This window comes from Lichenostomus cassidix, chromosome 7 (genome assembly GCF_008360975.1).
Source record: "Lichenostomus cassidix isolate B80296 chromosome 7, HeHo_3.0, whole genome shotgun sequence".
Lineage (NCBI taxonomy): Eukaryota > Metazoa > Chordata > Aves > Passeriformes > Meliphagidae > Lichenostomus > Lichenostomus cassidix.
In genome coordinates this window covers 36,087,322-36,101,239 of record NC_139488.1, presented here as the reverse complement: position 1 = coordinate 36,101,239, position 13,918 = coordinate 36,087,322, and the positions used below count along the sequence as shown (strand labels likewise).

At 43.4% G+C, this 13,918-nt stretch overlaps 1 protein-coding gene across 1 annotated transcript; it reads left to right on the top strand.

Moving 5' to 3' along the window:
- The first annotated feature begins 3,292 nt into the window (after window positions 1-3,292).
- MMADHC (metabolism of cobalamin associated D) lies at window positions 3,293-11,588 on the top strand. Its single transcript, XM_085067169.1, has 8 exons — window positions 3,293-3,350; window positions 3,664-3,713; window positions 5,155-5,299; window positions 6,150-6,367; window positions 7,365-7,470; window positions 7,950-8,080; window positions 9,726-9,812; window positions 11,281-11,588. Exons 2-8 carry the CDS (start codon window positions 3,705-3,707, stop codon window positions 11,473-11,475), a joined length of 891 nt encoding a protein of 296 aa, XP_084923295.1. The 5' UTR covers window positions 3,293-3,350; window positions 3,664-3,704; the 3' UTR covers window positions 11,476-11,588.
- Window positions 11,589-13,918: the final 2,330 nt, after the last annotated feature.

The window sequence follows — 13,918 nt, the reverse complement described above, 5'->3', positions numbered from 1 at the left end:
CATCCCAGAGTTTTGAAGCCTCCAGGGATGGAGTTTCCACAGCTTCTCTGGATTCCTGGAAGTGCAGAGAGGAAAGGGCTGAAAATCCACCCTTTGCTTGTCTTAGGCACCAAAGGACCTTCTCAGGAAAGCCTCTGGTTCCTCTGCTTCCAGAGCAGAATGCAGCAAGGCTGGGCATGGAAGGATCCCAGCTCAGCCTTGGAGTTCTTTCAGGCAGAGGATGGAGGTGACTGGGAAAGTTCCCTGTACTTCCCTGTCTCCTCAAGGTCCTGAGGCTCTTCCTGAGCTGCAACCTGTTCAAAGTGCCAGGAATTCCCAATGTCCCATCCATCCCTGCCCTCTGGCAGTGGGAAGCCATTCCCTGTGTCCTGTCCCTCCAGCCCTTGTCCCCAGTCCCTCTGCAGCTCTCCTGGAGCTCCTTTAGGCCCTGGCAGGAGCTCTGAGCTCTCCCTTCTCCAGTTGGACAATCCCAATTCCCTCAGCCTTTCCCTCGATCATCTCCATGTCTCCTCCAGACTCTCCATGTCCTTCCCATGCTGTGGATCCCTGAGGAAAAAGCATCTCAGTAGCAGCAGGAAAACCTGAACTTCAGCTTTCACCTCCAAAACTGCCGAAGGGTTTGGACACAGAGGAGTTTTCCTGAACTGAACCCAGGTGGAATTTTCCAAAAATGCTTTCAAAGGAGGAATTAGGAATCCTGTCGTGTGCTTTCCTTCCTCTCCCTCAAACGGAGAGCAGCAATCTCCGAGGGAAGAATTTAATCAAAGCCAGCTGCTAATTACTTTCCTGACACCAGGGGAGAAGGATGTTGGCATCCGAAAGATCTGGAAGATTTTTCCTTATTAATATTTGATAAATCTGTAATTGGATCGTTTGATTTGGCAGTCTCCTTTGAATAGAAACTTTATTGAAATGAATCTTTATGAATTCAGGCCACAGACTGGAGGGGCTGATAAGTCAGGGATTGATTGGAGTATCTTGAAGTGGCAGCCCTGGAGAGCAGATAAATTGGGATTGCCTAAGGACAAGTCAATACAGGCTGGATGTAATCCAGAGTGTTTCCTATTAGGGGACATAAATTACATTCTGTAAAGAGTTAAAGTTGAATGTCTCTAATTTCTCATCTCGCTCTTTCTTTTTTTTTTGCTGAAGTTCAGAGATTCCACATGAATATTTAATTTAAAAGCAAACGAGAGTTTAGTGTGCTAACATTGAATTAATAAAGGAGTTGAGTGGCATCCAATTGCGAGCAAATGTGCTCACGAAAAAGTCCAAAAATCAAAACTGCAACATTATAGCTACTTAATATATCATATTGTTTAGGAATGGATATCACAATTTCCTCTTGATCCCGATCAAATAAAGCCAAAACTTTATTAAATGCAATAAGGACATTGTAGGGCTGAATATTATTAACATGGACACAAAACCAATGTTTTGCTCTGATTGAACTATTGAAACCTCTGGAACTGGTTTATGTTAATAAATTTCTGCTAATAAACCAGTGGCAAAGCAAAATAAATGTCCAGAAATCTCTGGTTCAGAAGTAAAATAAATTCAAGGCCTCGTGCAGAGTCACTGAGGGATGGGAACGCCCAGTCTTTTATTTGGGAGAGATTAAAATTCCCTTTCCTTAACCAGCAACACCACTTGGAACAGACAGCAAAGAAATGGCAAAAAAAAGAGTCTTAATCCTGATATTCCAAAGTGGTTTGTGATTTCCCTCTGGAGCGGGAGCAACCAGCAAAACAGGACTTGGGGAGGAGCTTTAAAGGGGATTTGGGATTGGCCACCTCTCCCTCAGTATTTTTAATTCCACATTTCAAGAATTGCATTAGTTTTCACAGCACTGCACACCTCCAGAGATCCTGGATTCCATCCCCCTCCGGAATCATGGCTAAAATTTGGAGAGGATGAGAAAGAAGTCAAACACTTTGGACATCTTCACAGAATCCCAGAATTGTTTGGGTTGGAGGAACCTTAAATCCCATCTATTCCACCCCAGCCATGAGCAGGGACAATTCCACCATTCCAGGCTGCTCCAAGCCCTGTCCAACCTGTCCTTGGACACTTCCAGGGATCCAGGAACAGCTACTGGAATTCTCTGGGAATTCCCATGGATAGTGGAGTAAAACCAGGAGTCCTTGCTGGGATCTTCCCAAGCTGCTCCTGCAGCTCTGCCAGCCTTGGGGTGACAATTGCCTGGGGAGCAAAAATAAAAAAGTAAAAAATAAACCCCAAAAACAACTGGGAGGGAAGCCATTGAGGAAGGTTTTTAATGTATTTTTATTATTATTTGTTTTAAGTTATTTCAGGTATTGCCCTGAAGTCACAGTTTAGTGGCAGAGGTGCCACTGATGCTCCTCATTCCCAGTGAACCGCCAGCCTTGTGCCTTCCCTCGGCCAAAACACTGCCTTGCCCCTCAATTCCCAAAAATAATCCCCTTTCCCCCTCAATTCCCAAAAATAATCCCCTTTTCCCCCTCAATTCCCAAAAATAATCCCCTTTCCCCCTCAATTCCCTACAATGACAAACCCCTTTCCCCCTCAATTCCCTACAGTAACAAACCCCTTTTCTCCATTCCTCAACAAAATCCCTTTCCTAAATTCCCTACAATTACAAACCCCTTTCCCCCTCAATTCCCTACAATTACAAACCCCTTTCCCCCTCAATTCCCTACAATAACAAACCCCTTTCCCCCTCTCCATTCTCTTCAATAACAAACCCTCTTTTCCCCTCAATTCCCCACAATTCCAAACCCCTTTCCCCTCTCCATTCCCTACAATAACAACTCCCTTTTTCCCTCAATTGCCCACAATTACAAATCCCCTTTCACCCTCAATTCCCTTCAATTACAAACCCCTCAATTCCCCGCAATTACAAACCCCTTTTCCCCTATTTCTCCCCGTTTTCCCCTCACGGCTCCCCGGGAACGCCTGAGGGATGAGGGCGGTTGGCGCTCCGTGACTGCCCCCTGGTGCCTCCCGCGGGTACTGCAGCACCGCCGCGGCACCCACCGCCACCCTTCGCCGCCCGTCACACGGGGCAACACCGGCTCGGGATCACCCCAGGGACACCTCGGCTCCGCCACAACCGCTCTCAGCCCCATCGCCCCCCTCGGGAGCTCCCCAACCCCGCCGAACCCGCCGGGCCTCGCCGCCATCACCGCTTCCCCTCACAGCCTCCCACCGCCCCGGCCACAGCCCTGAGCAACACAGCGCCGAACTGCGGATTCCTCTCTCTTCCGCGCCGCTCCTATCGAGGTGTCTGCCCATCGATTGGCTCGGCCTGGAGGCGCGCGGCGCGGGCGGGGCGGGGGCGTTCGGGCGCCGCCATTTTGCAGGAAGAGGTGAGGGAGGCTGAGGGTTCCTTCTGCTTCTCCGCTTTCCGCTTTCCTTCTCCCCTTTCCCTTCTCCTGCTCCCCTTTTCCCTTTCCTTCTCCCCTTTTCCCCTCTCCTCCTCCTTTCCCGTCACCTGCCGCTGCCGAGACACCGGGGGAGCTTGGGGGGTGGCCAGGGTGTGAGGAGGTTCGGGACTGGGGAGTCCAGCGCCTTCCTTCCCCTTTCCTCTTCCCTTTCTTCTTCCCTTTCCTATTCCCCTTCCCTTCCCCTTCCTTTTCCTTATCCCCTCTGTTCTCTCTCCTCTTCTCGTCTCTTTTGCAGGGCTATCCGCGCCTGTCAGCGAGGGGAGAGCACCGTCTGCCATGGCCAATGTGAGTGCGGCCGGTGCCTGTGGGTGTCAGAGCAGCGCAATTGAGGATTAAATCGAGTTACGGACGGGTTTGGGTTGGAAGAGACCTTAAAGCTCATCTCATCTCATCTCATCTCATCTCATCTCATCTCATCTCATCCCACCTTGCCATGGCAGGGACAATTCCACTGTCCCAGGCTGCTCCAAGCCCTGTCCAGCCTGGCCTTGGACATTCCAGGGATCCACAGCCTTTTTTGGGAATTCCAGCCCAGCCCCTCTCCACCCTCCCAGCCAGGAATTCCTAAATATCCCCAACCCTGCCTTCCTTCAGTCTGGATATCCCAGGAATAATATAACTGAGGATTAAATACAATTTCCCCGTGTTTTGTAGATTAGTCCTGTGCTCAGCCACAAAGGAATTCTGTGTTTCTCAGCTGATTCCAGGCTGGAGAGGGGAAACAGCTTTATTGATTTTTTTTTTTTTAATTTTTTTTATTGCTCTTGCCACGGAGCATGAATAATTCATGATTTTCTTCCTCGTGCAACGCCAGGTGTGTCAATATTTGCATGAGTGAGCTCAGTCACAGCTGTAATTAGTGACATCTCCCTGCTAAGTGAGGCTGATAATAAGGAAAAATGCTCTTTTTTCTCATAATTACATGGCAGCTGCGATTGTTTACATCTGTTTGTAGCATCATCATGATGCAAAAATTAATTTAAATGGCGATTTTGCATAATGGAGAGAAAAATACTTAAGCGGAATGAGACTTTTGTTGTGTTAAAGGAACCTTTTAAAGCTGCTTTGGAACGAGCCAGCTTCAGGCTTGAGCTGTAAATAATTGATTTAAGTCATCAATTAAATGTCTCTTTAAGCACTCGAGTCTTTATAATTTGGGATCAATTATTTTATATTTACACAGAGGTGCTGCATGAGAAACCTTCCACTGCCTCAGGTCGTGATACTTCAAACATTATTTTATATTAAACATACAAATAGCACCATTTATTCTCTTCTTTTAAAAGCAAATCACTCCTGAAAGTGCTTCTTTTGAAGCAGCCTCTTCCTGTACATATTTAGTGGTAAAATTGCATGAGTTTTTATTTAGAATCAAAGCTGCAGCACTTGAGGAAAATCCTTTTATGTTATTTTCACAAAATAATTTCTATTCCTCACATGAGAACCAAATAACACCCACACTGTGGCAGGTGGGGTTTGTATTTTCCAGTGGTGCTCTTTCAAGTTTTCAGGGCTTTTTCCTCATGTGAGAGGCTTTTCATTAAGTGGTTTTGTGGCTTTTTCTATGCTTGGAATAGCAAAATACAAAAATAACAACAAAACACTTCTAAAAGTTGATGTTAGGGTTGATCTCAATTAAAAATTAAATCTAATCAAGGGAGGATTTCTCTTGTGACCCACAGAGCTGCACTGAAATTATGATTTTTGTGGTTTTTTCTCTTCCCAGGTGCTCTGTAACAGAGCAAGATTGGTCACCTACCTGCCAGGGTTTTATTCCTTGCTCAAAAGAGTTGGGAATGCCAAGGCTTTCTCCACAGCAGGTTCCTCTGGCTCAGATGAGCCCCACGTGGCTGCTGCACCTCCTGATTTATGTAAGGAAAAGCACATTTCTTCCCTTCCCATCCCTGTGCTGGCAGAATTTGGAGATTTCAAAACATGCTTTTGATTCCTTGTGCATTGGTGGTGGTTGTGATCAAATCTGTGTGTGGGAAAGGGCTTTTCCCTTTGCTTTTCCCTTTTTGGTTTTCCCTTCTTTTCTTTGGTTTTCCTTTCCCTCCTTTGGTTTTCCCTCCTTTCCTTTGGTTTTCTCTCCTTTCCTTTGGTTTTCCCTCCTTTCCTTTGGTTTTCTCTCCTTTCCTTTGGTTTTCCCTCCTTTCCTTTGGTTTTCCCTCCTTTCCTTTGGTTTTCCCTCCTTTCCTTTGGTTTTCCCTCCTTTCCTTTGGTTTTCCCTCCTTTCCTTTGGTTTTCCCTCCTTTCCTTTGGTTTTCCCTCCTTTTCTTTGCCTTTCCCTCCTTTTCTTTGCCTTTCCCTCCTTTTCTTTGCCTTTCCCTCCTTTCCTTTGGTTTTTCCTCCTTTCCTTTGGTTTTTCCTCCTTTCCTTTGGTTTTTCCTCCTTTCCTTTGGTTTTTCCTCCTTTCCTTTGGTTTTTCCTCCTTTCCTTTGGTTTTTCCTCCTTTCCTTTGGTTTTCCCTCCTTTCCTTTGGTTTTCCCTCCTTTGGTTTTCCCTCCTTTCCGTTGGTTTTCCCTCCTTTCCGTTGGTTTTCCCTCCTTTTCTTTGCCTTTCCCTCCTTTTCTTTGCCTTTCCTTTCTTTTCTTTGCCTTTCCCTCCTTTCCTTTGCCTTTCCCTCCTTTCCTTTGCCTTTCCCTTCTTTTCTTTGCCTTTCCCTTCTTTGGTTTTCCTGCTTTTTTTGGGATGTGCTGGTTGACCAAAGGCTCTTTGCAGGTCCCAGGACTGTGTGGCCAGACGAGGTGATGGGACCTTTTGGTCCCCAGGACCAGAGGTTCCAGCTGCCTGGCAATATTGGCTTTGACTGCCACCTCCATGGCACTGCTTCCCAGAAGAAATCCCAAACTTCCAAGAGCCTCCCTGATATTTTGGCAGAGCCCTCAGCCAGTGAGAGACATGAGTTTGTCATGGCACAGTACATCAATGAGTTCCAGGTGAGAGCAAACTCCTTCTCTGTTCAACACAACTAATCTTTATTTTCCTCCGAAAAAAAGAATTTTCTGGCTGGTTTGGAAATCTGAACTTTAACTGGGTTGAGCAAGAGGTTACACAGAACCTGCCTGAAGTTGTTTTCTTAGGAGGCAGAAATATTTCAAAATGTTACAGAAGTATTTTGAAATAGCATTTTAGGAAGTGACTTAATGGGAGAACTTTAGTCTCCAAATCTGCTGCTTGCCACGTCTCACCACCTTTTATGAAATGGAATTGAAATTTTCTTCAATGTTTTACTGAATGGAGCTGGATTTGCAAAGTTTGGAAAGTGTTTAGTTCTGAAAACCATGGAATTCACCCAGGAGAAGCAGCAGCCTCACAGTGAGACTGGATTTTGGCAGAGATACATCATTAACAACAAAAATCTTGGTGATTGCCAGCATGATCCCAACATTCCCACAAAAATTCAGTGCTGCTGACTCAGCTTTCCAGGCTCTGAGTTGGTGGAATGCTCAGATTTTGGGAGTTGGTGAGAAAAAAAGTGCTGCATCCTGGATTTTGTGAATGTGGCATTGTATCCCAAAGGGGTCAGAAAACACCAGGATTCTGTTTTCCCTAAAAAAACACCAGAAAATTCACTCAGTGCAAACCAGGTGCTTTTAGAATGAGGTGACATTAATTTTTAATGTTAATATTTTATGGAATGCTTAAAACCATTGTTCAGGCTTACAATTAACCACAATTTCTGTATTGATTCTGCTTTGACATAATGCAGTTCCAATAAAACAGAAAACTGCCTTATTTCTATAAAATAGAAACATTTCTGTGTAGGTTTAAGTAGCACCAATATCTATTTCACTTTCAGCTGAAAAATGTGAACTCTCACTGCAAATCATCTGAAACTGCTCAAGTGTATCTGATCACAAAAACATATTTTGATGTACAGAGTTATTTCTGTTTTACATTAACTGAGAGAATTCCAATTTCCATGGTTTTTAGGGTGCTGATCCTCCCCAGAAGCAGCAAATAAATAATGCTGAAACCTACTTTGAAAATGCCAAGGTGGAATGTGCAGTGCAAGCCTGCCCTGAGCTGCTGAGAAAAGGTGCAGTTTCACTTCATTTGTGGCCAAAAAATTACAGCTTTTATCAAATATAAAAATATTTAAGGAAATGCTCTGTAATTGATACCACAGAATGTGGAATAGAAAAGGTTAATTCAGAGTTAATAATTTTAAAAAAATCTTATTGTATAGAATGGAAATCAAAGCATTGCTGTTGACAATATTTAATATTTCATATCAGATGTAACTTCCAGCTGCTGCTTTAGTGCCAGGTGGATTCTGGAGTTAATTCCCTACCCAAAACCCACTTATCAAACCCTTTGGCACTAAATAAAATACCAATTGGAATCAATGGCAACGTTGGGTTTGTGTTTGTCGTTTTTCTGACTAGGAAATAACTGAAATTAAATTGGAATAAAACTGAATTCAGAAGTGCAATCTGCCTGCACTGTTGCTCTGGGTGAGAGGGGAAGGTCCAAAGGGAAGAGCAGAGCAGACTGTGCTGTTCTCCCACTTTCCAGACTTCCAGTCCCTTTTCCCAGAGGTGAATTCCAACCGTCTGACTGTCCTGACTGTCACCCAGAAGACTAAAAACGACATGACTGTGTGGAGCCAGGAGGTGGAGGATGAGAGAGAGATGCTCTTAGAAAATGTGAGTGCAATCAACTTATTCCTCTTTTATTCCTCTTCTCTCTTTTATTCCTGTTCTCAGGTGCACTTCTGCCTCTGTGATTGTATTTTTAAAGCATTTTGGAGCCAATCCTTTGCTTTTACAAAATGGAGATTTTTTTTTTCCCCCCAGCTTTAGAACTTTTTGACTGCTTTGTGTGAAATGTTTGCTTAGATTCTTCTTTGATTTGTTTGATTAAATTCTTCAGGGTGGGGTGAGCCAAAAGTCTGTTAAAATGTTACAGAGATTAATAAAGGCACTTGATTGTTGTCCTGATCCAGAAACTTATTTTTTTCACTTTATTCCAGTTTTAATCCACTGGATTTTGTGGGATTTCACTGCTGTTTTTATTTTCCTGTGATTTCATTAAGATTCCACTGCAGAATCTGTCTGAGCACTTTTTCTGGTCAAAACTGTAAAAATACATCAATTTCTCTGTGGGTTTTTTTTCCATTCTAATGGATGCTGTTAATTCTTTTATTCTGGATTTCAGTTCTATTGTTCCATCTTAACCTCCTCTTGCTTTTTCACCACTAGAGGTCTCTGAAAATCCCTTTATTTCCCATTTTCCACGCCTTTGGCGTTACCCCACTGAGTGTCGCTGTTCCCTGCTGCCATTCCCCCTTGGCACCTCAAAAAAAGAACATTTCCATCTATTATTTGTAACAATTTCCCCAAACCCAGCATTTTCATCTGCATAGAAATGTCATATTTATGCCTGAAATTAATCCAGGAATGTCCTTTTCAATCATTTCAATGCAAATGCAGCCTCTCTGAAGCAAACCCAAAAAAAAGGAAGCGACATAAAATGACACACAAATTAAAATTCCCTTCGTTTCAATGTTTTCTTCTCTTCGAATTATTTCTGGGCTGTTGCTCTTTGGCGTTGTAATCTGGTCTAATTAGGTGTTAATTGGCATCTTTCTTCCCTGGGCACCTCCCTGTCAGGTCTCATTCAGTCACTGGGGGGTGTGAGGATGGTGAGTGGGACTTTCTGCTCTGAAGGTTACAAACAGCAAATTCCCAGAAAATCTGTTTGTTTTTAGGAGAATTCACCTGAAAAATCATCATTTCAGGGGCTAAATGTGAGGCTGTGCAGCCAAATTGAAATATTTGCATTAATTTAGCTCAAGTGGTTTGTTAATCTCACTCTGAGGGGTTTTTCCAGCACCAGAAGAGATTCTGGATCAGAAATGTCCTAAAATGCTGTTTTCAAGTGGTTTGCTGATATTTGTGATTTAATTTACAATTTGGACAGAATTAATCATCAGAGCCATCAAACCTCAAAATAGAGAATTTCCTGTAAAGGGTAAACTTCCCTCATTTTCAACTAATGCAGAATTTCCTGTGAAGAGTAAATTTCCCTCATTTTGAACTAATACAGAATTTCCTGTAAAGAGTAAATTTCGTTTGTTTTGGACCCTTAAGGGAGTGAAGCTGAATAATGATATCTTTATAAATTTGAAACTATGAGCTGCTGAGGGCACTAATTGTAGAGCAAATCTAATTTTTTTAGCTGCAAGTAAATAAAAGATTTTATCTGTAATAGGTAAAGTTAGGAATAATTCTTTTTGTGCAATAACAACCTCATTTGATACCTTTCTTTTCCCATTTTTTCTCCTTTCAGTTCATTAATGGTGCCAAGGAAATCTGCTATGCAATTTCTTCTGAGGGCTACTGGGCTGATTTCATTGATCCATCCTCAGGACTGGCAGTAAGTTATTGCTCTGTGGGGTTTGCATGGATTCTGGATGGCTGAAATCCAACTTGTTCAGGAGAATTCCTTTCATAAATTCAGATTTATTAAAGCCTGAGCTCCCAAAGTGTGTCAGCTCAGTGCAGGCACAGCACTGTGAGGAAATAAAGTTGGATTTTAGGGAACTGGAGAAGTTTTATTCCCTAAATCCCTTGGTTGCTTTGTGCTCTCCCCAGGTAACTTGGGATCCCTGACACCTGTGGAGGTGAAGGGTTTAAAAAGCCTCTTTGCACTTGTTAATGATCCCTTTGTCCAAAAAAAAAAGAACTTTTTATTCCTATAAAACACTGGGAGCATTGAGGGGGAGATGAATTTTATTCTGAGCTCTGCTAAAGCCATATCATGATTCAAGGTGCTCGTGGCAAAGTTCAGCTTATGGGGTTCTATTTAAAAACACCACAAAAAGGAGGATTTATTGTGTCAACACAGGCAAACAGGATGTTTGTAAGGTGAACAGTGCTGAAAAGCTTCCCAGAAATTCCCTGGATGCAAGGAGTTAGGGATTGAGGGAAGCAGAGTTTTGTCTTCAGACTCCAGGAGTAAAATCCTGGCCAAGAATCAGGAGTGGGTTTGAAGTCAGAAGCTTCCTCCTGAGATAAAAAATCCCTGAATTTTGGGATTTAAGGACATTTTTGCTTTTCAGAGCAACTTCCCTTGTAGGAACTCGTTGCAAAGTGAAATGTTGGAAACTTTTGCTATTTCCTAGAAAGTTTCTCTCATTCCTCCATGTCCTATTTGTGATGTTTGACAGAGGAGTTCTCCCCTTAATCCCTGCAGAGGTAACACAACCTTTCCAAAGCACCTGAGGGTGGAATTCATACCCAAATATTGATATTTGGCATTCCAGTGCCAAAGGAAAACCTTCCAGAGTAAAACTCAACATAAAACTTCCCCAACAGCCTGGCACTGCTAAACTCAGAATACTTCTGAACTTTAAATCCTCACGTGGAAAATCCCTTTTTTTTCATTTCCCCTAAGTTTTTTGGGCCTTACACCAACCATCACCAAACAACTTCTGAATTTTAAATCCTCACGTGGAAAATCCCTTTTTTAAAATTTCCCTGTAGTTTTTTAGGCCTTACACCAACCATCACCAAACAACTTCTGAATTTTAAATCCTCACGTGGAAAGCACTTTTTTTTTTATTTCTCCTCAATTTTTTTGGGCCTTACACCAACCATCACCAAACAACTTCTAAATTGTAAATCCTCATATATAAAACCCTTTTTTTTTTATTTCCCCCTAGTTTTTTGGGCCTTACACCAACCATCACCAAGCAACTTCTAAATTGTAAATCCTCACGTGTAAAACCCTGGTTTTTTTTTATTTCCCCCTAGTTTTTTGGGCCTTACACCAACCATCACCAAACAACTTCTAAATTTTAAATCCTCACGTGTAAAACCCTTTTTTTGTGTGTTTCCCCTAGTTTTTTGGGCCTTACTCCAACCAGCCCCTGTTCGAGACGGACGAGCGCTACCGGCACTTGGGTTTTGCCGTGGATGACCTGGGCTGCTGCAAAGTCATCAGGCACAACCTCTGGGGTACCCACGTGGTGGTGGGGAGCATTTTCACCAACGCCGAGCCCGACAGCCCCATCATGAGGAAACTCAGCGGCAACTGAGGAAACTCCAATCCTCAGTTCTTTGCCTCCTTTGACTTGATGATTCTCCCTCGGCGTTGGTGGGAAATTCCTCACTTCCAAGTGTTCTTAGAGAATAAAGTAGCTCTTATTTATTTGGAGTCTTTTTGGGAATGTGTGTTCAACCACACGTGGCTTGGGATGTGGATTGAGAGCGTTCAGAGCCATGGGAATTCCCAGCTGGGAGTTTCAATGTGGTTATCATTTCCTTTTTTCTGTTTTATCTTCCATTATTGATAATTTTTCACTGTCCGGCATTAGTATTCAAAATCCTGGTGCCACTGAAATTTCCAGCAATTGTGCCATTCCTGAAATTAAGAACTGGCAAAAAAAATAAATTAATGAGTCATAAAATTGTTCTCCCAGAATACAAACTTAATCAAATCTGCAGAACTGGGCTAATCACTCACTTGTTATTGTAAAATAAGAATGAGGTCAACTTTCAGTGGTCTCCAGCTCATCCAGAGACTCCATAAAAAGCCCTTAATTACTCTGGAATTACTCATCTCTTACTGTTTTTTTGTCTTCATGGTGCTTGGGATTTATTTTCTCAGTGTTAGCTAAATATATTTAATTAGTTTATATACCTAAATGTAATTTAAAGTTGCTTTTGTAACTTTCTTAGGTCATTAAATACGTTGTAAAAAAAAAAAGAGATAATAGGGCAATGCTTGGGATATCATCATTGTTTTCCTGCACTTGGATGCAATCTAAACTTGCCTCTGGAATTTGGAAATGTGAAGGGCAATTAGGATCAATTATTGCAATTAGAAAGATGTTTCAACAGGAAGGTTTCAGGCTCTTCAGGTATCCAAAAAACAATCAGATTGATGGGGGGGCAGAAATTCCAAGGCACCTGAAATACCTGGCATTTCAATGCCTTGCAATTTTGCTCCAGGGATGAAGTCATAAAGCAGATTTTAATCTCATCCCAGTCAGTTTTGGAGCCATTTTTTAATGCTCCCCTGTGTGCCAGCTGATGGAACAATGGGAATCCTTCAGGCTTTGCTCCATGGGAAACAGCTCAGTGTGGATGTGGGTTTAGGGATTTGAACTTTATCCCAGTGATATCCAACACCATGGATTTCAGACCTATCCTGGCTGTGTTTCCCTGTTCCCTCCTCGGGGTCTGAGCCAACCCCACCAAAGTTTTTATGGCTTTAGCAGCAGATCCTTGACCAAGTGCCTCTATCCATCCCTGTCATCCCTGCACATCCATGGCTTTGCTGGATCCTGGAGTTGGGAGTGAGGAAAGCTTTCCAAAACAGTGAGTTTTCTCCGTTCCCAATTCCTCCCTGCAGCAGCAATTCCAAAGTTTTCCTGCCCCTCTGCCAATGTCACCCTGGTGCTCTGCCTGGCCTCATTCCAAGGGGGAAGTGCATGGATTTTGGGGCAGGATTGATACCTCTGTCATGGAATTTGTGATTCCAGAGCCTCATCCCTGATCTCTGCTCTCCAGAGAAGTTGTGTTCTTTCCAAGGCTTTTATTGCTTGTTTTTTCCTCATTCTCATCCAGAGGATTAAAGAAGTTGAGAACTGCAGTGTGTTGTGTCTGCTTGTAAAATCCACTCAATTAGCAGGAAACAGAGGCTTCTCACTGAACACTGGTGGAGAACTTTGGAAAAATTGGAAAAATTGTGGAATGCCTCACATACATTGTAAATATCCTGAAGACTTGATGGTTTTTTTTTTCCTTCAGATGTTTTCCTGTGCTTTAGAAAGGCTGGGAGCTGCCAGGTGATTCCTGCTAAGCTTGGGATGCTCATTTTTGAGTCCAGGTTCTTTAAGTTTTGTCCTGGAAAGGACTTTTTCCAATGTTTCCAGGAGTGTTTCCAGTGTTTTCCAGAGTTTCCAGGAGCTACATGTCGCTGAGCACACACACCCAGCAGCTGCTCAGCCTCAACAATCCCGATTGTGTCAGCAGCAAGAATAACTCTGTGTTGGCTTTTCCAGGCCATCCTGCGCCGGGAGAATTCCCTTTGTTTCCCGGGAATTGGGGGAATTCTGCCAGCCTTTGTGGGGAGCTGGGCTTTGCCAGGGGCTGCACGCAGGATGGGTGAGAGGATTTAAGCCAGGCTTGGAGAGGCAAAGCTGGGCTTTGTGCCTTGTTAGCTGAACCAAAGCTTTGCTCCCTGGATGTTGAGCTTAAAACCTCCGAAAACAGAGAGTTTTAGCAGCAAAGCTCAGCTCAGAGCAAACCAAACCTCTGCCTCAAACTGGTTGTCCCCAGCCCTGCCCAGTTTGTCCCAGCACAGAGCTGCAGGGGGGTCTTTGGGGCTGCTCTGAACTCATCCTGCTCTTCCCAGAGGATTCCTTGGAGTTTCATTGCCTCACTTGTGTCTGGGAGATGCTTTTTTGCCTGTGAACACTGTGAAAATTCTCAAATTTAAACTCTCAGTGAGCCCTTGGGTTGCAGACCTGTGTC